The sequence below is a fragment of the Lynx rufus genome, unplaced genomic scaffold (genome assembly GCF_022079265.1).
Source record: "Lynx rufus isolate CCGP_SWC_20201006 ecotype Redwood Valley unplaced genomic scaffold, mLynRuf1.p SCAF_13, whole genome shotgun sequence".
NCBI lineage: Eukaryota > Metazoa > Chordata > Mammalia > Carnivora > Felidae > Lynx > Lynx rufus.
This window is the reverse complement of record NW_025814827.1, coordinates 25,573,296-25,600,699: the sequence shown is the minus strand read 5'-3', so window position 1 is coordinate 25,600,699 and position 27,404 is coordinate 25,573,296. Positions and strand designations below refer to the sequence as shown.

Below are 27,404 nucleotides of genomic sequence, written 5' to 3'. Positions count from 1 at the left end.
CTTTAAAATCCTTTCTATTGCTGTGGTGTCAGTTATTTCTCCTTTATGATTTCCAGCTTTGTTTAAGTTCTCTCTCTCTCTCCTCTCTCCTCTCCTCTGTTTTTGAGGTTTCCAGCTCTCCTCTGTTTATGATTTCCAGCTTTGTTTAAGTTCTCTCTCTCCTCTCTCCTCTCCTCTGGCCAGAGGTTTATCAATTCTGTTGATCTTTTTAAAGAACTAGCAGCTCTTGGTTTCATTGATCCATTCTATCAGGGTTTCTATGTTTGTTTATAGTTTCTATTTCATTTATTTTTGCCCTAATGTTTATTTTTTCCTTCCTTTTACTGGTTTTGGGTTTTGTTTGTTCTTTTATTAGCTCCCTTGGGTATAAGGTTAGGTTGGTTGAAATTTTTATTGCATCTTGAGGTAGGCCTGTACTGCTCTAAACTTCCCTGTTAGAACCATTTTTGCTGCATCCCAAAGATTTTGGACCACCATGTATTTTTTTTTTTTAATTTCCTCTTTGATTTCTTGATTGACTCATTCATTGTTTAGTAGCATGTTATTTAGCCTCCATGTATTTGTTTTTTTTCCAGACATTTTATTGTGGTTGATTTCTAGTTTCATAGAGTTTTGCCCAGAAAAAGATGTATGGTGTGATTTAGATATTTTTTGATTTGCTGAGACTTGTTTTGTGGCCTAGTATGCGATCTTTTGTTCCATGTGCACTTGAGAAGATTATATATTCTATTTTAGGATGGAATGTTCTGAATATATCTGTTAAAACCTATGTGATCCAATGTGTCATTTAAAGTCACTGTTTTCTTTTTGATTTTGTGTGGGGATGATCTATCCCTTGATCTAAGTGGGGTGTTAAAATACCCTGCTATTATTATATTATTGATTACTTCCTTTATGTTATTAACTGCTTTATGTATTTGGGTACTCTCATGCTGGATACATAATTATTTACAATTATTATATATTCTTCTTGGATTGGTCCTCTCATGATTATGTAATGTCCTTTATATCTTCTTTTTTTTTTTAATTTTTTTTTTTCAACGTTTATTTATTTTTGGGACAGAGAGAGACAGAGCATGAACGGGGGAGGGGCAGAGAGAGAGGGAGACAGAGTCGGAAACAGGCTCCAGGCTCTGAGCCATCAGCCCAGAGCCCGACGCGGGGCTCGAACTCACGGACCGTGAGATCGTGACCTGGCTGAAGTCGGACGCTTAACCGACTGCGCCACCCAGGCGCCCCTATATCTTCTTAAAGTCTTTGTTTTAAAGTCTATTTTGGGGGCGCCTGGGTGACTCAGATGGTTGAGCATCTGAATCTTAATGTTGGCTCAAGTCATGATCCAAGGGTCATGGGATCAAGCCCCATGTCAGGCTCCCCACTGAGCATGGGGCCTGTTTAAGGTTTTCTCTCTCTCCCTCTGCCCCTTGCCACTACTCATGGTCTCTTTCAGAAGAAGGAAGGAAGGAAGGAAGGAAGGAAGGAAGGAAGGAAGGAAGGAAGGAAAAAGAAAAAAGAAAAAGTCTATTTTGTTTGATAGAAGTACTCCTACTCCAGCTTTCTTTTCACTTCCATTTGCATGATAATTGCTTTTCCATCCCTTCACTTTCAATCTTCAGGCATCTTTAGATCTGAAGAGTCTCTTGTAGGCAGTGTATGGATGGGTCTTGCTTTTTAAATCCATTTTGTAACCCTGTGGCTTTTGATTAGAGCATTTAGTCCCTTTACATTCAAAATAACTGTTGATATTGATAACTATTGATAGGTATGTACTTATTGCCATTTTGCTACTTGTTTTATGGGTTTTTGTAATTCTTCTCTGTTTCTTTTCTTACTATCTTCTCTCACAGTGGGCTAGCTTTCTTTAGTGATATACTTGGAATCATTTGTCTTTATTTTTTGCATATCTATTACTAGTTTTTGATTTGTGATTACCATTAGGTTTATATAGGATATCTTATGTCTAAAGCTCTCTATATTTAGTTGAGGGTAACATAAGTTTGAACCCATTCTTTACTCCTCTTCCCCCAAGTTTTAGGTATATGGTGTCACACTTTACATCCTTTTATTTTGTGAATCCCTTGACTGATTTTTATAGATACAGTTTTACTGCTTTTGTGATTCCTTTTCTTACTCCTACTTATGGTCTTTCCTTTTAACTGAAGTATCCCCTTTAACATTTTTTGTATAGATGGTTGAGTGGTGGTAAATTCCTTCAACTTTTGTCTAGGATACTCTTTACTCTCCTTCCACTCTCAATAATAGCCTCACTGGATAGAGTATTCTTGGTTGTAGGTTTTTTTCTTTCAGGACTTTGGATTTTTCATACTACTCCGTTCTAGTCTACAAAATTTTTGCTGAAAAATCAGCAGATAGCCTTATGGACTTTCCCTTGTATATATAACTTATTTTTCTTTTCACCTTGTGCTTTTATAATTTTCTATCACTACTTCTGCCATTTTAATCACTGTCTCTCTCAGGCTGATTTTGTTGGGCTGTCAGTACCTCCTAGATCTGGATTTACTAGATGTTTCCTTCCCCAAATTAAGTTTTCAGCTATTATTTCTTTAAATAAATTTTCTGCTCCCTTTTCTCTTTTTCTTCCGAGATCCCTATAATGCAAATGTTATTATGCTTAATGGTGTTGCTGAGTTAACTTAGCCTATTCTTTTATTTATTCTATTTATTTTTTTCTCTCTCTCCTGTTCCACTTGATTGATTTCCATTACTCTGTCCCCCAGGTCACTGATCATTCTTCTGCTTACTCTCATCTACTATTCATTTCCTCTGGTGTATTTTTAACTTCACTGAGTTCTTCATCTCTGACTGGTTCTTTTTACATTTTCTCTTCATTAAGGGTCTCACTAAGGTCTTCCACTCTTTTCTCAAGTCCAGTGAGTATCTTTATGACCATTACTTTAAATTCACTATCAGGCACATTACTTAGCTCTGTTTCATTTAGCACTCTTGCTGTGATTTTGTCATGTTCTTTCATTGGGGATATATTCCTCTGTCTCACTTTGTCTGTCTTTCTATTTCTATGTGTTTGGAAAGTCAGCTATGCCTCCTGCTCTTGCAAGCAGTGGCATTATGAAGAAGTCCTGTAGTGCCCTGCAGTGCAATGCCCCCTGTTCACCAGAGACTGGTGCTTCAGGGGTGTCATATATGTATGCTGTATATGCCCTACTATTGTGACTGAGCTGTGTTTGCCTTCAATCCAGTCATCTGCAATGGTTCTTTGCCTGTTGTAGGCAGGGTTTAGTCCCTGTGTTATTGCGCCAGTCTAGGGCTGCCTTGGGCTTGAGTTGAGACAACCAGCTGTTTGCCAAAGATTCAGTAGCACTGAACTGCAGGGTGCTTTCCCTGGTTTGTCCCATTGAAACTTCTGTTGGTATGCAGGCCTGTAATCAGACCAGATGTCTGCCCCTAGCCTACTGTCGGGGCTGCAGTTGGACTGGTGTGTATGTGTGATTATCTTCCCCTCTCCTTGGGGCAGGAAGCACTTTGGAGTGGTACTGGTCCCTGTAGGGGCTGCCTGTACACTGCCAGACTTATGGAAATGCTTTGGGTGGGCTCCAGGCAAGGACTATTTGAGGGAGCAGGTACAAAAGAGAATTCAGGGTGAAGGAGCACTTGCTCGCAAGGTTTATGCAGGACTGATGTGGGAAGGGACTATGTCCACAGTAGAACATGGGGCAGGACAGAAGCATTAGCAAGGTTTGGGCTGGTCTGCTGTGGGAGACCAGGAACCAAAGCCTAGCTGGTAGGGCATGTCTGTAGGAGAATGCAGTGACAGGGTGCACTGTTAGCAAGTTAGCGAGTGTTGGTGATGTGCTGGTTTCCACAGGTGTCCATGTGTCTCGGCTCTGGGTGGGGAGGGAAACAGTACCCGCCAACTCCTTTGTTCCTAGAGAAGTCTCCCAAGGATCCCTGCCCCTCCAGTACACACTCTGAGATTACTAAATCCCAGGTATTTTTCAAACTGCTGTATCTCCACAGGGCTGTTCACTGTGTTCTCTCTTTAAGGGCAGGGGCTGTTTCTTATTGCCTTCCAGACTCTCCCACAGCTGAGCCCACTGGTTTTAAGTTCCAGGGTGTTATGCTCTTCTGGTTTTCAAGGCCAAATGTTACAAGAATTCGTTTTCCCTGTGCGTGGGGTTTCTAGTGTCAGGGTCTGGTTGTCTCCTCTCTCCATGCGTGCTAATTCCCTCCTTATTGAAGACAGTTCCATGGGTCCATTTACCTCCCAACAGCATTTCAGCCCTTCCTACCCTCTTCAACATGGCCTTTTCTCTACACTTAGCTGTGGAGACTCTGTTCCACCATTCTTTGGGTTATTTACACTCATACTGGTGTTATATTGTTGGATCCCTGGGAGGAGGGGACCTTAGGATCCTCCTAATCCACCATCTTCCCTGGAAGTCTTATATGATGCTATTTTAGAGAAAGTTTTCAGGCCACTTGCTGGAGGATCAGGTAGAAAGTCCACATCAGGGGTAAATGGTAGTTGATAAGAATGAGTATTGAATAGACTTTGAGAGCTTAGGTCTGATATCTTTGATTTAGATCTAGTGGATGGATTAAGGAACACCACCATGGTGTCGGGGGATAGGGACAGCACAAAAGCCCTACAAACAGCTTGTATAGACACACATATCTCATTCGACTTCTTCTCAGAATAAGATGATAATGATAACTGTTACACAAAATAGCAAGTCAAAGAATTATTTAGTGGGTATGGGTTTGCTCTATAGAATTATGATGTAAAAGTGGCACATACTTTTACCTTTCTATATCCAATTGGACTAGCTTGAATCCCCAGTCTCCCCACTCTATCCCTTTGTCTAAGAATCTCAGATCTTACCTTGTCCCAGGAACTAGGGAAGGGCCTAGTCTTTATTTCAAAGGCCCATGTGTCACCACTGTTATTGCCCAGATGTGTAGAGCCAGACATTAGCTCCCTATTGAGCACAGACTAAGCTACAGAGACAGGGGTCATTGCTCTGAAGGCTTGGTATTTGCTGACCACATCCCCAGGCATTTAGGTGTTAACACCACTTGCCATCTCTTGGGGCTTTTCAAGGCAGTGGAATTAGGATCCCTGCTTCTCTAAAGAATGCACTATCCCTTCATTTCCCAGGCTTAAGAAATGCAGATCCTTCCAGCATTCAGTCACTGAGACTTCTCTTCCACCCCTAGAGTCCCTCCTTCTTTCCAACAATCCAGTTCTATCTAGCCTCTATAAGCCAAAACTTTTAAAACAAAGTCCTGTTAAATCTCCTCTGGGCAAGTGAAATGCAGCCCTCTGCAGTACAGACCTGCAGTTGCTCTTTCTGGTAAACTACACAGCTTGTAGTTATTTGTGTTTATTTAGCCTTTTGTGCTAGGCACTATGACAAGTGTTTTGCAATAAGCATTGTCTCATCTGATCCTCACAGGAGCCATATGGGTAGGTAAGATTACTTTTCTTACACATCAGACTGGAATAAAGTTTGAAGTGATAGTTAAGGCACTTGCTTTGGCTGGAGCAAAACCCAGGCTACCGACTCCAGAACCCAGACTCTCATTCACCACACCATCTGCCTTCCTCTCTAAAATTAATAAGTGAATCTCATTTTTTTCTCTGTGGGGATGCTGCAGCAGAAAATAAGATACAAGTAAATTAATCAGATTAAGTTGCCAAAATGATAACCGATTGAATCCCAAGGACTCCATAGGCTACACAGCAGAGTTCTAAGAAGGAAATGATGCTCTCTCAGCACTGGGCAAAACCTGTAGGTCCTGGGAAAATGCCACAAAGGTATTTATCCTGTGGGGTACTGGGGGAGTGCATATGCTGGGGGATAGTTGCTGCAGTGCTCTCCTTGTTCTAGGCATCACCAGTGCTCTGTGAAGAGGCCCTCTGATAGGTTCCCTTGGGAAAGTACCCCCTTGCTCCTGTCCCTCCAGGCTCTCTCCCTTTCCCTCAGCTGTAAAAGAGATCCTATTTCCTATCCCCAAACAACAAGTGAAACTAATATCTTCAAACATCTTAGAACAGTAGTCACCATACACGGTAGTTTTCCACCAGCCATTTCTCAATCTCCCACAATCCAGAAATGACCATATTTTATATTTACAATAATTGGCAATATTTTTTATTTTTAAAATAATATATAAATGGTGCATCTTTGAAATGAATTCAATGAACTATGATATGTGTAAGGCACTGTAGAAAGATTCTAGATTAGAACCTCCCCAAGGGCAAGAAAGAGAAACTTTCTGCTTCTTATGTATCCTATCCACTCTCCTTCCCAAACCCTGTGCTTAGCCCAGTAGTGCCAAGTGTTTTAGCACATTTCATCTGAGATGACAAAATTACTGGAAGTAAGCAAAGTATAAACCTTATGCTGAGAACTGTAAGGAAGAAACAGAGCCATAAAATAAAACCCTGCCAATCAAAAAGATATTTCCAATGATCTTTTCTATTGCCAAAAAATGTAACTAAACTCCCAAACTCCTGAACCATAATTATTTATAGGTTTTTTTTAATTTATAAAACTATTTGATCAATAATAGCAATTTGTATAGGTAAGAAACCATTTACAATACTTGAGGATACTTTACATTAATGTACAGTTAGAAGCTATTTCTGTTGTTTAATACCCATCTTATAGCTGTTAGAAATATAAATTATTACCTTATTTGTATGAAGAAATACCAAGAAAATATTTTGACCTTCCCTATAGTATCTATAAATTGCTTGGCTTAGAAAATCTTTCTTCTATCTGCTTCAGACCAAGTAAGTATCTTATAAAGAAAAATAAGAATTGTTTCCATATGTGACTTAGAACATGGTCAGAGTAAGAATGAGGGCCAGCTACCATTAGCAGTGGGGCAGCAAGTTATTAATAGCCTCTGTCCATTCTTATTATCTCTCCTAATCATCTAATTATCATCCCAATTTTTTTTCAAACATCATTTAATGAAAGTGACAACATCTCAAGAAAATAACAGGAGTTTTATTCAAAACTTTTTCTGAGGGTGTTCTGGAGTCAGAGTGACTGCTCTCCAATCTCTGTGCATCAGCTGTATTTATATATTTATTTATACAGCATTTGCACACTGAGGAGAAAGAAAATGCACTAGAGGTAGAACTACCAACCATTAAATAAGGTATCCTACTCACTGCTCATATTTACATAGAAGAAAGCAGGGAGTAAAGAAAAAATGGTGACAAGAATGAAATGACTAGATTTCTCAATCATTACTTTATTTCTAAATTAAGTTAGCCATAATTTCTCCATGTATCCTGGTTCAATAAAATATTTTTGTATAAGCCCAGGGCTGCAGTTTATTAAAAATTTAAACTTGCCCTTATAAACCTTACGGGAATCTGAATGGAGATAGCCAGAGATTCTGGCCAACTCATCATTATTATTTCTTGAACTCTGGACATTTACTTACGCAGCTTTAAACTGATTTGCATTCTGTACCAGTTACAGGAATAGATCTGCCAGGAAGTTTTGAAACTCTAGAACAGATAGGCCCCTTTCTTGGTTAAGTCATAGCTCCACATGTACAGATTAGCCCAGTGAGGGCCTCCAAATCTTTTGCAATGAGCATTTTGAAACACATGGGTCATTTAGTTCTGGCTTCCAGGCAGTTCGGCGAAATGCTTAGTCTAGAGAATTGCAAAAGTTTATGATTTTTCACTGAGGAATGAAATGTGACGCAGTAAAGCAAACTTCAGACGTTTAACACCAGATGTTAATGTAAAAATTGGAAAATTGTGGCCCCACATGATTTTCTGACCCCTGACCCACAAAAGCCCATCACAGTCTGAAAGCCATCATTATTGCTAGCTTCTTCCATTAATAAACTTCGTATCTAATTTTTAAAATGTGAAATAACAATTTTGAGGGTTTAACTGACGTAATTAGATCACATCAATATCAAGGCATTTTGTGCACACACTAACAGAATAATGCAACTCCTTACCATAAAATTCAGAATTACAACCTTTCTGATTTGTGGTACTTTCTAGAAATTTTAAAAATAGTTTGAAGCATGAATATTTTCCTTGTTTGCACTCTATGCCTATATAAGTTCATGAAATGCATAAGACAAAGGAAGCAATGGAGGAAATCTTGCTTATTTGCATTGAGAGAAAAGAGAACTCCTGAAATATACCTTTCAAAACATGTTGACCTTTGTTTGCTCTTCTTCCCTAAATCTGGACACTTGAAAAATTGGATTACTGCTTTAGAAGGAAGCTGGACTATTTGTTTACAAATCCCATGTCTATGAGGAGATCCTGGTGTGAAATGAGTAGTTATAGCTAAGAAGCTCTGGATTTGGTGGCCGATCTGAGTGGGTTCTAGCTTTTTTACTTTCTGTGGGATATTGGACAAAGCACTTAATCTCTCTGTGCATCAATATCCTCTTCCTAAAAAGGGTTTAACATGAACATTCTGGAGGATTTCTGGGGAAGCAGGTGAAATAGGAGGATCCCAAGCTTACCTTGTCCCATGGATAGGACTAGATTACACCCACACCAATGTAAATAGCCCAGAGAACAACCTAAATGCTAACAGAACAAGATTCTCCACAGATAAATGTAGAGAACACATGGAAGATGGTAGGAAAGGTGGAGATGCAGTTAGGAGTGAAACTGACCCACAGGACTGTCTGTGGGAGGGAAGGACCCAGTGGGCACAGAAAAGGTAAAGAAAAAGACCCTCACATCAGACAACCCAGGCACAGGGAACCCACACAGGGAAGATGAATCCTCATAGCATTTGGCTATGAAAACCAGAGGAACCAAATTTCACCAGTTCTTATAACCAATAGGGCTTAACACCCAAACCTTTAAAAATCAGCAGGTACAGTTCTAGAAGAGCCTGAGGGCAAGAGGAAAATGAGTCCCCAACCTGAAAGAGAGAGCACAAGGGCCCTGGGAAACAGGGAATGAGATTTGTTTATGGCACAGGGACCCTTGGGAGACTTCTCCAGGAACAAAGGGGCTAGCAAGCACCATTTACATCCCCTGCCCCCCAGCTTAGACACACAGACACCTGCAGAAACCAAAGCTGCACCCACACCCACTTGCCAGCAGCATGCCCTACCCCATATTAGACTGCAGACATGCTGCCTCCATCCTGCCCTTGTCTCCAGGTCCCCTCCCCCAGCAGACCTTCACAAACCTTCCTAATAAGTGCATGCTCCAGCCTGGTGTTCTCCTGTGGACTTTCCCCCTCCAATATGACCTTGGGTAGAGCCAATCCAAAGCAGTCCCACAAGCCTGGCAGTGTGCAAGCAGCCCTGGAAGGGACCAGCACCATTCCAAGGTGGACTCCCGCATCTAGGGAGAGGAGAAGATAAAACACACCCATCCAACTATGGCCCCAGGGTGGGCTAGGGGCAAATATCTTCTTTGACTTCAGGCCTCCCCAATGACAGCTTCTCAGGGGACAACACAGGGTAAGTGCCCTGTAGTTCAGTGCTACTGCATATTTGGCAAACACCTGTTTGGCTCAACTCAAGCCAAGGCAGCCCCAGGTTGGCCCAATAACAACACAGGGAACAAACTATGACCACAACAGGCAGATGACTGAACAGAAGGCAAATGTGGCTCAGCCATAATGTTAAGGTACACACAATAGTACATATAGCCAAAACCCCTGGAGTGCCAGTTCTGGTGAAGAGGGGACATTGCACTGCATGGCACTCTTCTTCATAAAGCCACTACTTTCAAGGGCAGGAGATGTAGCTGACTTTCCTAACACATAAGAACAGACATACAAAATGAGGAGACAGAGGACTGTGTCCCAAATGAAAGAACAATACAAAATCAGAAGCAAGAGTCTTAAGCAAAATGGAAATAATATGCCTAGTAGAGAATTTAAATTAATGATCATAAGGATACTCATGAGACTTGAGAAAAGAGTAGAAGACCTTAGCGAGGCATTTAAGAGAAAATATAAAAAGAACCAATCAGAAATAACTCAATAAATGGAATGAAAAATGTACTAGATGGAATGAACAGTAGACTGCAGGAAGCAGGACAGATCACAACCTGGAGGACAGAGTAATTAAAAGCAATCAAGCTAAATAAGAGAGGGGAAAAATAATAATATAAAATAGACTTTGGTAACTCACAACACTATCAAGCATAGTAACATTCACAGTATAGGGATCCTAGGAGAAGAGAGAAAAAAGAAAATTCATTTGAAGAAAGAACTGTTGAAAATTTCTGAGTCTGAGGAAGAAAATAGAGATATGGATCCAGGAGGGACAGACAACTGCCAACATCAATCCAAGGATGTCTAGACAAGCCACATAGTAATTAAAAGGGCAAAAAGAATTTTAAAAGCAGCAAATGAAAACGATTACAAACAAGGGAAACTTCATAAGGCTTTCTGCTAATTTTTCAGTAGAAACTTTGAAGGCTAGAAGCAAGCATAATGATCTGCTCAAAATGCTGAAAGAAAAACACAACCAAGAATACTTTATCCAGTAAGGCTATCATAGAGAATGGAAGGAGAGAGAAGGAGTTTCCCCACACAAACAGATTAAAGGAATTCATCACCACTAAACCAGACATATAAAAAATATTAAAGGGGACACTGAGTGGAAAAGAAAAATCATAAATAGGAGTAAGAAAGCAACACAAAAGCAGTAAATTTAATTATATCTACAAAATTGAGTCAAGTGATTTATAAATTAAATGGATGTAAAATATGACATCATATACCTAAAATGTGGGGGTGGGGTGGAGGAGTAAATAATGGATTGAAACTTCAGCAATTATCAACCTAATAACTGCTAAAGTATAAGATGCCATATATAAACCAAATGGTAACCACAAACCAAAAACCAGTAATACACAAAAAATAGAAATCCAGTTATATCACTAAAGAAAACCAACCAGTGTGAGAGAAGACCGTAAGAAAGAAATGAAGAACTACAAAAAAAAACCCATAAAACGAGGGAAAAAAATGGCAATAAGTACATACCTATCAATATGTACTTTGAACGTAAAGGGACTAAGTGCTCCAATCAAAAGACATGGGGTGATGGATTAAAATAAAGATCCACCTATATGCTGCCTACAAGAGACTCATTTCAGACCTAGACACATGCAGAAAGGAAGTGAAAAGAAAGCCAGTATAAAATGCTTATATCAGACAAAATAGACTTTAAAAAACAAAGACTGTGAGAAGAGACAAAGGACACTATATAATCATAAAGGGAACAATCCAACAAAAATTAACAAGTGTAAATATCTATGCACCTAACATGAAAGCACCCAAATACATAAAGCAGCTAATAACAAACATAAAGGAAGTAATCAATAGTAATATCATAATATTAGGGAACGTTAACTCTCCACTTAGGAGGATAGATCATCCAAACAAAATCAACAAGGAAACAGTGGCTTTGAATGACATATTCAAAACATGCCATCCTAAAACAGCAGAATACACAATCTTCTCAAGTACACATGGAACATTCTCCAAAGTAGATCACATATTAGGCCACAAAACAAGTGTCAGCAAACTAAAAAAAAAAAAAAAAAAAAAAAAAAAAAAAAAAGTCATGCCATACATCTTTTCTGACTGCACACTAAGAAACTAGAAATCAACCACGATAAGAAGTCTGGAAAAATATAAATAGATAGAGGCTAAATAACATGCTATTAAACAATGAACAGGCCAACCAAGAAATGAAAGTGGAAATAAAAAAACACATGGAGAAAGATGAAAATGAAAACACAATGGTCCAAAATCTTTGGGATGCAGCAAAAGTTGTTCTAACAGGGAAGTTTATAGCAGCAATATAGGCCTACTTCAAGAAGCAAGAAAAACCTCAACCAACCTAACCTTATACCTAAGGGAGCTAGTAAAAGAACAAACAAAACCCAAAACTAAAAGAAGGAAGGAAATAATAAACATTAGAGCAGAAATACATGAAATAGAAACTAAAACAACAATAGATCCGTGAAATCAGGAGGTGGTTCTTTGTAAAGACTGCCAGAATGATAAACCTTTCACCAGACTCAGAGAAAGAGGGGGAGGGGGCAGAACTTAAATAAACAAAATTGGAAGTGAAAGAGGAGAAATAACAACTGACACCACAGAAATAGTAAGGATCATCAGAGAATATTATGAAAAATTATATGCCAATAAATTAAGCAGCCTACAAGAAATGGATAATTCCTAGAAACATATAACCTCCCAAACCTGAATCAGGAAGAAATAGAAAAATTGGACAGACCAATTACCAGCAATGAAATTAAATCAGTAACCAAAAAACTCCCAAAAAACAAAAGACAGGACCAGACAGCTTCACAAGTGAATTCTACCAAACATTTAAAGAAGCATTAATACCTGTTCTCAAACTATTCCAAAAAGTGGGATAATAAAGCAAGCTCCCAAATTTATTCTATGAGACCAGCATGACCCTGATAACAAAACCAGATAAGGACACTACAAAAAAAAAAAAAAAAAGGGAACTACAGAACAGTATTTCTGATGAACATAGATGCAAAAATCCTCAACAAAATATGAGCAAACCAAATCCAACAATACATTATAAAAATAATTCACCATGATCAAGTGGGATTTATTCCTGGGATGCAAGTGTGGTTCAGTATTCACAAATCAATCAGTGTGATGCATTTCTTCAATAAGAGAAAAGATAAACACCACATAATCATTTAATAGATAACAGAAAAAGCATTTGACAAAGTACAACATGCATGCTCTACAAAATAGATTTAGAGAGAACATACCTCAACATAATAAAGGCCATCAATGAAAAATTCACAGCTAACAGCATACTCAATCATGAAAAACTGAGAGCTTTTCCCTTAAGGTCAGGAACAAGGATGTCCACTCTCACCACATTTATTCAACATAGTATTGCAAGTCCTATCTGCAGCAGTCTGACAACAAAAAGAAATAAAAGGCATCCATACTTGTAAGAAGGAAGGAAAACTTTCACTATTTGCAGATAACATGATACTATATACAGAAAACCCTAAAGATTCCACCAAAAAACTATTAGAACTGATAAATTAATTCAGTAAGCTCAGAGGATACAAAATCAATGTACAGAAATCTGTTGTACTGGTACGTACTAAAAATGAAGCAACAGAAAGAGAAATTAAGAAACAGTCCCATTTATAATTGTACCAACAATAATAAAATACCTAGGAATCAACTTAACCAAAGAGGTGAAGTACCTGTACTCTGAAAAGTATAAAACACTGATGAAAGAATTTGAAGAAAACCCAAAGAAATGGAAAGACATTACATGCTCATGGATTGAAAGAATATTGTTAAAATGTCCATATGATGCAAAGCCATCTACAGATTTTATATAATCCCTATGTAATCCCTTAAAATTTGTATGGAACTATAAAAGGCACTGAATAGGCAAAGCAATCTTGATAAAGAAAAACAAAATGGGAGATATCACAATCCCAGATTTCAAAATATAATACAAAGCTATAGTAATCAAAACAGTATGGTCCTGAAACAAAAATAAGACACATTAGTCGATGGAGCAGAATAGATAGCCCAGAAATAAACCCATGATTATATGGTCAATTAACTGACAAAGGAGGCAAGGTTATGCAATGGGGGAACTACAGTCTCTTCAACAAACAGTGTTGAGAAAATGGGACAGCTACATGCAAAAAATGAGATTGGACCACTTTCTCACACCATACACAAAAACTCAAAATGGATCAAGGGCCTAAATGTGAGCCCTGAAACCATAGAAATTCTAGAAGGATCACAGGCAACAATTTCTCAGACATTACCTGCAGCAATATTTTTTTAGATAGATCAACTGAAGCAAGAAAAACAAAAGCAAAAATAAATTATTGGAACTACATCAAAATAAAAAGCTTCTGAACAATGAAGGAAACAACCAACAAAACTAAAAGCCTACTGAATGGGAGAAGGTATCTGCAAATGGCATATGGGATAAAAGGTTAGTATCCAAAATATATAAAGAGCTTATACAACTCAACACCCAAAAAACAAATAATCCAATTAAAAAATGGGCAGAAGACACAAACAGGTATTTCTCCAAAGAAGACATACAGATAGCTTACAGATGGCTAACAGAAACATGAAAAGATACTCAGCATCACTCACCACCAGGGAAACGCAAATCAAAACTACAATGAGATATTTCCTCACACCTGTCAGAGTGGCTAAAATCAAAAATACAAGAAACAAGAAGTGTTGGCAAGGATGTGGAGAAAAAGGAACCCTTATTCAATGTTTGCTGGAAGGCGAACTGGTGCAGCCACTGTGGAAAACAGTATGGAGCTTCTTCAAAAAGTTAAAAATAGAACTACCCTACAACCCAATAATTGCACTATTGGGTATTTACCTGAAAAATATAAAAACACTAAATGAAAGGGATACATGCACCCCTGTGTTTATACCAGCATTATTTACAATAGCCAAATTAAAGAAGCAGCCCGAGTGTCCATTATTACATGAATGGATAAAGATGTGTGGTTTGTTTGCGTGTGTGCGCGTGCACACACAGACACACACACACACACACACTGGAATATTACTCAGCCATAAAAAGAATGAAATCTTGTCATTTGCAACAGCACGGATGGAGCTAGAGAATAAAATGCTAAGTAAAATAAGTCAGAGAAAGACAAATACCATAATTACACTTGTATGTGGAATTAAGAAACAAAACAAGTAGCAAAGGGGAAAAATGAGAGACAAATGAAGAAATAGACTCTTAACTATAGAGAACAATCTGATGGTTAACAGAAGGGAGGGGGGAGGGGGATGGGTGAAATAGGTAAAGGGGATAAGAGTACACTTATTAGGAGCAATGAATTATATATAGAATTGTTGAATCACTATATTGTACACCTTAAACTAATATAACACTGTTAACTATACTGCAATTAAAATAATAATAGGGCTAAAAAAACAAAACAAAACAAACCCAAAGAACCATAAACATCTTGCTTGACCACCTCACAGGGTTGTAAACGCTCAAAGAATCCAATTTGTTTAAATACGGCGACTTGCTACATAAAGTGAAAAGTTTCAGATGATGCATAACTGAAAAGTTCTATATAACTATGAAGGAAATTACTCAAGCTCTGTTGTTTTGCCTTGAATCCTAAGGAAGCAAAGGCCCAAAGAATCCCCTCTAAGCCCAGAGACCAGGTAGAGATGACTTAAAAATGGCCCTCTTCTTACTGGGCTGAGTATTTTACCTTGTATCTGTATACCATTGATATTTAAAGTGGCAGAGAGGGAGAGAGAGTGTGGGTATAAGATCTCAGTGAATTATTAGCAAGAAACTGCAAGTGTTCAACTGACCTAGATGAAGCATGACTATAGGATTTATCACCTCTGTGGTAACATGAGAGAAGCCTTGAGACAACAGGGCACCAGGGGTTGTTCTAGAGAAACACAAACCAGTACAGGACCCAAGCTTTGCACTCAAGAGAGCATCCAGCTTAATCTATCTCTCTGTCTCTCTTTCAATCTCTTTCTCTCTGTCCAAAAACAACTACAAATACACTGTGGGCAATATTGGCAAAAACAGTTCACAGAATGGGTGAATGAGAAAGGATCTTTGTGACCAGACTGCCCAGTTTCTCCATTGATGGACTGAGATACTAAGGCCTGGGCAAGTCAGGTGGCATACCCTCAAAGAAATCAGCAGCCTTACTGTGAGGAGAAACCAGAGTTCCTGGCCCCCTTGCAAACAAAATTTTCTTGGTCTCACACCAACTATGAAGGAGGTTTTAGTATTTATTTCTCAATTACAATCGATTTTTTCCTTGAGGAATTAAATTTATTTTTCTGAAAGTCCTATCACCTGGAAACTCTTTTCTCCCTTTCTCCCTTCTTCCCTTCATTCCCTTTTTCCTTTCTTGCTCTATGGCTATTGTTTTCTTCAACCCTCTCTCTTTCCTTCTTTCCTTCATAGGTATGTATACCTGTAGGCATAGGAGACAAAGATAGCAGATCTAAGTCAAGGGAGTACAATTTTCAATGGCCTAAAACAGCTCAAAATTTACAATTGAGAATTTAAAACACAATTTACCAATTTCAGTCCTGAATCTAGAAAAAAGGGTGCCCCCCCCAAGTAATCTGATAACATTTATGCAAAATTAAAATTTCATTATTCCCCAGAGCACCACCATCATCACCCACTCCTCAGGCTCTTTATCTTCAGGTTCAAAATAATCCCTGGCACTAGGAATTGCATGACCTCGCAATGGGTGTGGCAGCTTTTTTTGGATCTCGTGGGGCCAAAGGGAGTTGATAATGTGTTCCTCTCGCAATCATCCACATTATCTGTTTTCAAACAGCCTTATTTAATTTGAACTGAATTTGCAAACTTGGATGATTCCTAATCTTTCCCACTCCTTACACTTAGGTCCCATCAGTTCATTTGATTCTTGACTCTGATCCTAAGAATGGTATACATTTTCCCCAGCCATGTAAAGGAGAGGGAAGCTCAGGAGGAGAAAAAACTCAGTTAACAATGTGACAAAAACTCTCCCTGGTGAGTTCACAAAAAAGAAGACACACAACATCAAACACCAATAGCGCCAAACCATTTACTGGAGGTTTTCAAATCTTTCAAAAATGTTACAAAAAGTGAGCAAACAGTGAAACTAATCACAAGTTTGACATCAAAAACTAGTATCTGGGTAAGTCCATGCAGGCATGTCGGGAAAAGGGAATATCTATGAGTATTTACTATGATCAAAACACTGGATTAGGGTCTTTTATACATTATCTTATTTTATCCTATTCAGGAAAAATTATCCTGGACTAGGAAACTATGAACAACAACAACAAAAAGGTGGGTGGGGGTGGGGGAAGATTGTGTCATCTCGTGTGCTAGCCCATTATCCATCAAACCCAGCCAAGGGCCATCTGACTCTCTTGGGAAAGACAACTTTGAATAATAATTCAACAGAGACCAGATTAGGGACCTGGTAAAGTTGGAGATGGACTTGTAGAAAATTGGTAAAGCATGATGATGTTTTATTTGTACTTTCTGACAGAGAAATTTACCTCCAGGGCGATAGTTCTATTTCTCTGTAGCACAGTAACCAGTTTTATATCTTATTTTGCAATCTCATTCCAAGGCTTTTCCTACTGACTAGTTAAATTCCAATTTCACATTCTCTTCAAATTGCTGCTATTCTGATGATGAGTTAAGTGGAAGTCTATTCATATGAAAATTATGTTTTCAATGATTTAAGAATTTGTGCTCTGATAATCCCCAAACAACCACATGAGGTAGGTAGTATATCCTCATTTGCAGAGGAAGAAAGTGAGTCTCAGAGGAGGCACATTTCCTGCCCAAGGTTATAGAGGTAAGAAGTAATAAAGCTGGAGTCTGAACACAAATATGCCTGAATTCTTTTACAGGAACTACAGTGGTAACTCACATATGGATTCAAAATCTGGACTGGAACATCTCCATATATGTAAAACTAACTTTACATATATGCTTCAATTATAAACACAAGAGCTGAATATCGAAAGTGACTAACGCTGAATGACCTAAACCTGAGTACTTAAATAGTAATTGAAGAGACTGTTTATTAATTTGTTTGGTTTCAAGTCTGAACTTTTTAAAATTGGAAGTGTTGAAAGTATTTGCCTATACACTATTTGGAATATTCTCATTAAAGTGTGAAATTCCAATGCTATGCTGGTTTCATTAATGGCACCGGATGATGCAGGGCAAGTTACTACTGAGGATGGTATAAAAGTCATAGAAAAGTGTCCGGAATACTTACTAGAGAGCCCCTCTTGGACATTTCATGAACATGTCCCTGAGGGTTTGTGAATACATTTGACCAAATTTGCAGTTTTTATCCCACTATAAAGATGCTCCAATCTACTCTGTCTTCAGACCGGTAAAAAAAACCAAACAAACAAAAAAACAAACAAACAAAAAAACAAAAGGAGGAACATCAACATGTTTTTCTATTCTACGGGCATGAAGGTGATGTGTTTGTCCTGGCTGAACACACATGGTATGTAGATATCCAGACTTGAGAGTCACAAACAGCTGTTAATCTGAAAGCACCATAGTACACGTTGTACATCTTAAAAATGTATTTTGGGAAAGGCTGATCTCACATATACATGCTTATCTGTCAACCAGCATGCTTTTCACAGCTGAGATGTATACCTTTTGATTGCACTCGTTTTATCCACTTGAAGATCCATTCAATGTATATGCAGAGTTACAAATTTTTCTCCATTCATAAGATTCTAAAGTTCAGTTCAGTTGGTATCTAGGTTGGTAAGAAAAACCTCTGTTTGTATTGTGAGGCCTTTGCCCAGCAAATCACAAATTAGACAGTGACCATCTGGCCTGGTTTCCCAGAGAGTGCACCCCTATTTGGTGGGCCCTGGCAGTTGTTTGCCAGAGATTTGAACTGAGGCAATCTGCCCACCTCAGCCCCTGATCGCAAACTCTGGAGCCAGCTGAATTTCAGCTTCGGCTGAAGTGAAAAGTAGCTATGTGGTTTAAATTCATCTTGACTCACAGTTTCACTGTTTTATCCAGGCTAAAGCTGCTCACTGTGTCTGTGGTTTTCTTACATAAATTTTCAATCCAGCTAGTGCTATTATACAGTGTCTTTTCCAGCCCTGGTGTTGGGGGTGGATTTTTAGCTCGCATATTTTTTCCAGATGTGATAAGCTCTCCATAGCCCTCTTGGTGAGCAAAAGCATATCCAGATCTTCTTGAGCTTGACCTGCGAGTCTGAGGCCTTCGGCTACGTGAGGGCTTTGCCTTCTTTTGAGCTTTTTGCCTCCGACGGATCTAGAGAGGAAGGAGACCCAGAGTGAGATGATGCATCCAAATGACAGACTCTAGGCCCTGGGCCACTTTATGAAGAGAAAGCCTTTTCATGAGAAACATCAACCATAACAAAATAATCACCTTCATTGCAAAAAGAAGTGTTTCACCACAAAACCAAGAAATTTTCCACCCCAAAGACCGTAGTGGGCACTGGTCAAGTTTTACTCCTACCGAGAGACTATTAAGTAAGCAAGAAGTATTAAGACAAATTTCATTACTGTCTCCATCTTACAGGTCCATCTTAAATGAATAGGAACATACTTTTATACAGAAGGATTTTCTAACATGCAGTATCCAAACACAGTCAGAATACTGATCTATAATCCCAGGCTCCAAACACAGGCCTTTCCCCCTTTCTCTTAAAGATTCTCAAGATCCAATAGTCATTAGTAACTGGACTAAGAGAAAATTTAGAAAATGAGAGTCAGACATTTCCAACTCTTGTGGTAGGTCAGTATATCATGAGATTTTCAGGGTTTTGATTTCTTTTAGTTTGTTTGTTTGTTTGTTTTGCAGCCTTTAGAAGAGCTCAACATCATTTGGGTAGGTTTCCAACATTTCTTTGATTTCCCTGTAAAGCTGAGGAGAAAAAGATCCAAGGTTTGGTGTAAGCTGCACTGTTCTCTGATTCAACTGATCTCTTGGAGTCTGACTTTCATGTCAGGAGAAAACCATTAAAAGCATAAAATCATGATCTGACTACATACTGGAAGAAATGAACATCATCTTCCTTCCTTCAGCTCATCCATCATTTTCTGGGTTTATATCAGAATGAGCTCATGGAGCCAAAGGGAAAGGACAGACCTAACAGGGGAATATGTGAATCATTTCAGAGAGAATCTTCTCATGCTTTGGCCCCAGAATGTGGAGGATATCCTTGCCTCAGTTCCTCTCAGCATCATTGGCCTGGTCACTCACTCCATAAGTGTTTGCCCCCTCCTCACGATGCAACTACAAAAGTGTGTCTCCCCCTTATTTCTCCTTTTCTGTTTTTTATCTGGTTCCTGACCTAACTTGACATAGTCTTGCTTATACTACTCTTCTCATAAAACACTGAAATATATACTGTTAATCCCTTAGTTTAAGAATTTCCATAATCTGTTCTATTTTCAACTTTGTATTTTCCAATCCAGTCATGTTGCTGTTCCCTTTCTTAATCTGTTCAAAAGGTAACATCTCCCCCATGTTTCTGAATCTACTACCACATTTCTACAAAAATTTAGAATTCCTTCACCTGATACATTACTTGTTTCTCTTTTACTGCATCCTTTACTTGCCCCGTTTTCAATAACTTTCCCTATAGTTTGCCTTTGCCTTAGAATAGTTTTGCACTCATATTTAGTCTAGACATTTATCTTCATTGGCATTCACAAAGCTGGTCCATTCAGATGTGGGCAGTTCCATCTACTGTGATGTGATGCCATATACCTATGGGTATTTCTGGTGAGATGTTCATTATCCCTTTCCTAGGTTTCCAATCAGGCAGAGAAGGACATGATTCCAAGAGCCAAGAACGAGCCCTTCAAATGCTCATCAGCGCTGCAACATACCTGGTCACTCAGGGCTGGGCATAAATCCACTTTCAAAAATCTGAATGCCACCACAGGCATAACAGAAGCCACTGTCGTTAAGAGAATAACAAGCCAGATGCACTTCTGGGCCAAAGAATGTCGTGCATTTCCTATTATTAAGGACAAAAATATACACTGTGGTTATAAATAGGACTGAATTATTGAATTAATAGTCTCTTTGTCTATTGCCATAAGGCCTTTTTTGAAATGGTGAGGTTTGGACTACTAGGGAGGACCACTAGGTGTCTTCTCCAGTATATAGTATGCTCAGAGGTGATGGTAAGGCAAGAGTGGTAGGATCATCACCCTTGGGAACTGCTTCATGGCCTGATCAATTGGAGACAGCCAATCAGAGCCAAGTATTCTCTGATCCAGACTCAGTCCAGCTCACTCAAGAAGTAGAATTCTCTCATCCAGCCTCAAGACCCCTTGACTACAAAGCAGCCATTATTTTTAAAAGGCACATTTGCTCTTAAAGACTCTTGAATAAAACTGTCATATCAAAACTATACAATATATGTCTGGGATGCAGGTACAATCTCAATAGTCTTGGTGACTGGCTATGCCATAAAAGGAGAGCTTTAGCTGCTACCTTTACAACTCAGGCAGCAACCTCAGAAAACCTGCCTCAAAGGGACTTGCTGATCTCTCTAACATTTACTTGGTTATGAACAATTCAAGGTTCCAAGGAGATCAGGGATGTTCTTGGGTTTGTGAAAGGAGCAGTCCTCTCACTAGGAGGCTTCTGATGCAGCCATCCAACATGCTAGTGCAATACTGTGGTGAAACTCATCACCAAGCCTGAAGCCGGTTTCCTTACTTTATACTCACACCTCATATCCTGGGGTGTTTGATAAAGAAAGCAATAAGGGTCAGTTAAGCAGACAGACAAATTCTACAGAACCATGTCAACCCTACTTATATGACCAAAATAAACATCTGTCCCTGTTGGTTTTCTAGGGATTTGCCACAATACCTCCAATTAGCCAGGTCCCCTCTCTCAAAGTTAAAGTGTTAACCCCATTTGAATGTGTTTGGGGTATGAGGGCTTGGCTACTGACTGGTATGTCTGCACTTTCTGGCTTTGGAGGATAGAATTTGCCCACCAAAGAGCAGTCGATTACAGTTGCCTAGGCAGAAACAAACTTGACTCAATAAATTATATGACTCTTTGAGCTCCTTGAAGCTCAGTACCCCCAGGCACAGTTGGAAAAACAAGCTTCACTTTAAAACCACACTCCTGCTTGCTGCTGGCTACTAAGGAAAAAAAAATTTTTTTTCTTAAACCCCAATGTTGATCTAACTTTTGAGAAGTCTCATTGGAGCTCAGTAATTAATTCCTGGAATGGCATGTGTTTAGCTGGAGAGAGTGGTCCCCACATAGACTACTTTCTCCAGTTGAGGCATTCCGGTCTCATTATGTGTGCTAAAATGCTCTCTTAGGACTAGAAGTCTTCTCATCAATGCGCTGAACTTTCAGATTTGGCAACCAAAGAAGAAAAAAAAAAAAAAAGGAAGGAAGGAATAAAAAGAAAAAAAAAAACTAAAAATAGTTAAATGTCTGTCTTTCGTAACATGCTTATTCTTATTCCTAACCATCATGTTTCTACATGGTTGTAATCTTTTGGTAAACAAAGTATTAATGTTTCATGCTAAGTAAGAGTGGTGCAATTTAAAGATTTCCATAGACATGCAAAGTGAGGCAGAAGATGAAAAAGAAGGTTCTTAAGTGTATGTGCGCATTTAATTGGAATTATAATTTCAGGTGCCTTTGCATCAGTGGAAATACATAGCCCTATAGTTGCTCTTCTTTTGCTTTCTACATAAATAAGTTTTCTCAGAATTGTTTTTCTGGATTCCTTAGACTGAATTCCTCAACTGGTGGATGAAAATCTCGGTCCTGCCTGATAAAGCTCAAGAAGGCTGACACTATGCATCTCTCTTTTCCACAGTTTGCTGGGATGGAGCTGAGAAACATCACTGTTACCAACCTATCTTACACATATTAGAGATTTCAAAACTTCTGAGAAAGTATATTAATAGCCTCATTGTGGAATAAAGCTCAGTGGCCCTCTGGGAATCATTTTGAAATGTGGAATACAATGGTGGCTTACACCATTGTAGTATTATAGAACAGGGTGTTAAGGTATTTTTGGAGTTCTTTGGCTACCCATCTGCTGCTCAAATCACTCTGCAGTGTTCCCAACTAATAATCAAGACACAGTTGCTTGAATCATCATCATCACCATCATTATGGTTAGCATTTACTAAAAAAGTACTATGTACCAGGCCACATGGTAACATTTTACATGCAGTATCTCATGTATCCCTCACGTTTCCTATGAACATAGAAACTATTAATATCTCTGGTTTAGAATTTAAAACATCAAGGCATGAAAAGGCATCTGCCCAAGGTCATCCAGCATTCAAGTAGTGGAGCTGACAACTGAACCCTGGATGTCTAACTACAGAGCCCACTCTACGTGCCACTTATAGACGAACATTCAGCTTTTTTTTTAGATGGCTCTAAATTATACCTCATTTCTTTCTCAAATAAATGCAAGTGAGTTCTACAGGTGAACTTTGACAGTGTAATTGGTGATCACGTGGGATAAAAGGGAGAGCCTAACACTTCTTTCTCTTCTTTGTATTATACATGACCTTTTTACAGACCCTCAGATAACCTTGAAATATGTGTTATGCTTCTTGTTTGCAAAGGGACAGTCTGTTGCATCTAGGCTGTTGGAAACCTATATGCAGCTATTGTAGTGACTCTTCTCCATCTGGCAGGGAGAGCAGAAACTAATCTCTTGGAGCTCTTCTCAAGCCTGAAAACCTTTAGATGCCTGGCTCAATTCATTCCTAGAGAAAAGATTATTGGTCATCCGTCATCCCACCCACCCAACACAGAAAACAAATTACAAAGAAAAATAAATGACAGCATGACACTAGCCCCCACAGATAGTAGGACTCACTTACCAACAAATGGAAACTGGTTTGGGAAGATGCCAAAGATGCCATTACTGTGCATTGTAAATAAAATGGAGAAATAAGTGGCAACACTCCCCCAGATGAAGACATGATTAATGACAGTCCAGTAACTGGTATCCAAGGCTATCTGTAAATGAAGTCGAATGCAAAGGGGAGGTCTTTGAGGATTACAAGAGTAACATTTTACTGAGTGATGGTTCCCCAGGACTGCTCTGTGAAGACACAGTTGCACCTGTCTAGCTACCAGCCAAACACAGGCACTCCTACTTTCTGCATAACATTGGGAACTGACCTGACATTTCTGGTAGGCAACTGACTTCAGAACTTATATCTGCAAGCCATTATATCTGTCAAGGGTGAATCAGAATCAGGAGATAAAATGTTAAACTTCTTTTAAGTGTGAAATAAGAAAACAATGATTTCTAATTTCAAAGTCACTTTCCAAATTGCTCTTAAAGCGTTTCTGTTGGGAAAAAAAATTTTTGCAGTAGTGAGCAAGTGCAACATTTTATAATCCATACATCGATTTTCACAAGACTGCGGTGCCAGGGTGGCTCAGTTAGTTGAGTGTCCAACTCTTGATTTCGACTCAGATCATGATCTCACGTTTTTGAGTTCCAGCCCCACATCAGCCTCTGTGCTGACAATATGGAGCCTGCTTGGGATTCTCTCTCTCTCTCTTTCTCTCTCTCTCTCTCTCTCTCTCTCTCTCTCTCTCTCTCTCTCTCTCTCTCCCTGCCCTTCTCTCTCTTTCTCTCTTTCTGCCTAGTCCCCGCTTGTGCTCTCTCAAAATAAATAAACATTGAAAAATTTTTTTCACATGACTATTTTACATGTGAAATATTTTACATGTGAAAAATTCAGAAGCAAGGATTCAGAGAAAAACAAATAGGTTCTGGCAACATTATTTGCATCTCAGAGGCCCCAAGTAGTCCAAGGTTTGCATTTCTAGCAGAGTCTGGTGCAAAACAACTAATTTCTCACTTTCCTGAGGGGGCCCTACTTACACAGTAAACAGATCCTTCTCTACATCTGCAAAGGAAGACACACTTCCTCCCCTCACTTGAAGGTTACTGTTTTTTATCTTGCCCCATTAAAAAGATGTTGGCAGCCTTGGATATAAACTGCAGGAGTTTTAAAAGGACAGCTTTTTCTTTCCTTAGGAGGCCTAAGAACAGAGAGCTTTGCCATTCATCCTTAGCAAAGAGATGATGGTTTTCCAGTTCATTTGGCTGCCAACACATTAGGTCAAAATCCTCAACTGTACCTTCCACCAGCTGTCAATTCATCACCATCAAGAGATACTAATAGCCTGGCCTGTGTGGGTATGAGTAGAAAAATCACAACCAATTAAAGAGGACTCAACTGAAAAGAAAAAAAAAAAAAAAGACCAGGTGGCTCCTATTCAGGCAGAACTAATGGAAAAGACAGACAAGCACTATAATAATAAAAAAAAAAAAATGTAATGAGAACTCTTAAGGGGATGCAATTAGATCACAGGGAAAAAAAATGAACTCTGGAAGAAAAAAAGCATTATTCCTGAATTTAAAAATTCAATAGAGAAACCAAATAAGAATAGTCACTGATGAGAACTGAATTAATATTCTGGAAAAAACAAATGGAAATAATATCTCACAACAGAGAGCAAAAACTTGAAGAAATGGAAACCATATGCAAAAAGATATGAGACATGGATGGCAAAATCCATAGATGAGAGACTTATGGGCCCAATACCCAAATAATGGCATCTTAGAGAAAAAAGTATGAGAGAGAGAAGTAACAATCAAAGAAATGACAGAAGAAAATTGCTCTGGTATTGTGAACAAACAAGATTTTCAGATTGAGAGGGCACTCTAAATCCTAGGAAGATTAATGAAAAAAGTCACATTCCAGTGGCATTTGTGAAGCCAAAAGACAAGAACAGAGACTTGCAGATAGAGACCAGATTACTTACAAAGGAAAGAGAATCGACCTAATATCTGAAACTGGGTATAGTGGAACAACATTTACAAAGTTCCTAAAGCAAAAGTCTCTGACTCAAGAATCTCATGTCCGTCCAATATATTATTTAAATGTAAGGACAAAAAAAGAAAGTTTTTTTTTTAATTTTTAATGTTTATTTTTGAGAGAGAGAGACACATACATGAGTGTGAGCAGGGAAGGGGCAGAGAGAGAGGGAGACACAGAATCTGAAGCAGGCTCCAGGCTCTGAGCTGTCAGCACAGAGCCAGATGTGGGGCTCGAACTCACGAACCGCATTATCATGAAATACCTGAGCCGAAGTCGGACGCTTAACTGACTGAGCCACCCAGGCATCCCCAAAAAAGAAAGCTTTGAGCTCAAAAGTATAACATCTCTGTATGCTTTCTGAAGAAATTACTCAAGGAAATTGCTGCAAATAAAAATTCAATGAGAACAAAGACTTCAAAAGAGTGGAAGACAAAGAGCATAAAAATGGTGATGAGCAATGATTTTTGTACATTTATAGTTGGCTCTATAAAGAAAAAAAATTACAACAGTCAAAACTTATGTTAAAGGAGCATTTAGTAACACCATGAAACTGCAACTCTAGGATATTAACAAACACAAGAGTTGGGGAGGGGAGTAGGAGCAGGGAGAGAGAAATAATAAGACATTTCCAAAATTGTTTAATTTGGAAGCAGATGAGGGAAGGTGTAGACAGGATAGTGAAACGTTTGGTGAAGGATTTAGTTATTTAATTTTGGTATCTCAGTATGGAAATAGAGACTTAAACGACTACAAAAATAGGGAGAACTCAAGAGTAAGATGGGAATACAAATAGTAACACTTATAAATTATTTATGACAAATAAGATATTTAAAGATCACAATGCATCTGAGCATGAAAAGGAAAAAGTGGAAAGAGAAAAGTATTAAAAGTAATCATAAAATAACATGAAAGGAGCAAGATAAAATATAGGGTAGTAACAATAAAAATGAGTAGTTTAACTCCCTTATCAAAGGACAAAAACAATAGAATGAGAGAAGAAAATGTTGAAAAGGAAGGGATGGGCCTACATTACATATCAGGACTAAAAAAAGCAATAGAAGTAAAACTAATATAAAAAATGAAATTTAAATAAGAACATTTTATCATAAAAGATAAAAGCTACAAAGAACAAATAACAATCAAGAGCCATTATATGGCAAATGATATAGCCTCAAATTATATAAGGTTAAATCTCCTTGAAACACAAGAACCTGATAAGAATCATAACCACAAGGGAAAACTTTAATACACTTGTCTCACTATTTGATAAGCATGGTGGTTCTCTGGAAATCTGTGGCTGACCTGGCATCCAGTCCCCAGTGTGATAAGGGCCAAGCTGTTAAGAGGTAGTTATGGAATTTACACTACAATAGTGCAGTCATATGGTTGCGTTCTGCTCCCAAAGGTGACAGGCCTAGCTGTGGCTCTCCCTGGTTCCCTTACCCTCTTGAAGAGTCTGGAGCTACCTAACTGCTTTTAATAACTCTTTTTTAGTTAAACTGAAGAAGTGTCTGTTGTCTGCAACTATGATCCTTTTTGGAAATTAATATAATATTATTAATGAAATTTAAAATGTACATACTCTCTGATCTATCAATGCAAACAACAAAAGACCATTCTTCATTTGATTAGGTTGTTAGGAGTTCTGACTCCAGAAATTTCATTTCTAGGAATTTATCTGTCAGTACATAAAATGTATATACTAGTATGTGCATTGTAGCATTGCTTTAATAACAGCAACAACAAAAGAAACATCCTGAATGTCTATCAATAGAGGATTGATAATGATTATAGATAATTATATATATTATTATATATGTTATATATATATTGTGAAATTCTATGCAGCTCTGAAAAAGAGTAATGTAGATCTGAATATGTTGGGTTGGAAAGCTGTTCAGAATGTCTTGTTAAGAAAAGCATATTAAAGAATAATATGCATAGCTATGC

General features: G+C 38.5%; 1 protein-coding gene across 1 annotated transcript in view; it reads right to left on the bottom strand.

Annotated features, from left to right (window-relative positions):
- Positions 1 to 16,595: 16,595 nt before the first annotated feature.
- The window catches only part of ATP8B4 (ATPase phospholipid transporting 8B4 (putative)), a 259,928-nt gene continuing 249,119 nt past the window's right edge, over positions 16,596 to 27,404 (bottom strand). Inside the window, 3 exon segments of the mRNA XM_047075128.1 lie at positions 16,596 to 18,843; positions 20,433 to 20,563; positions 23,433 to 23,571. Of these exon segments, the coding sequence (XP_046931084.1) occupies positions 18,562 to 18,843; positions 20,433 to 20,563; positions 23,433 to 23,571 (552 nt within the window). The 3' untranslated portion in view covers positions 16,596 to 18,561.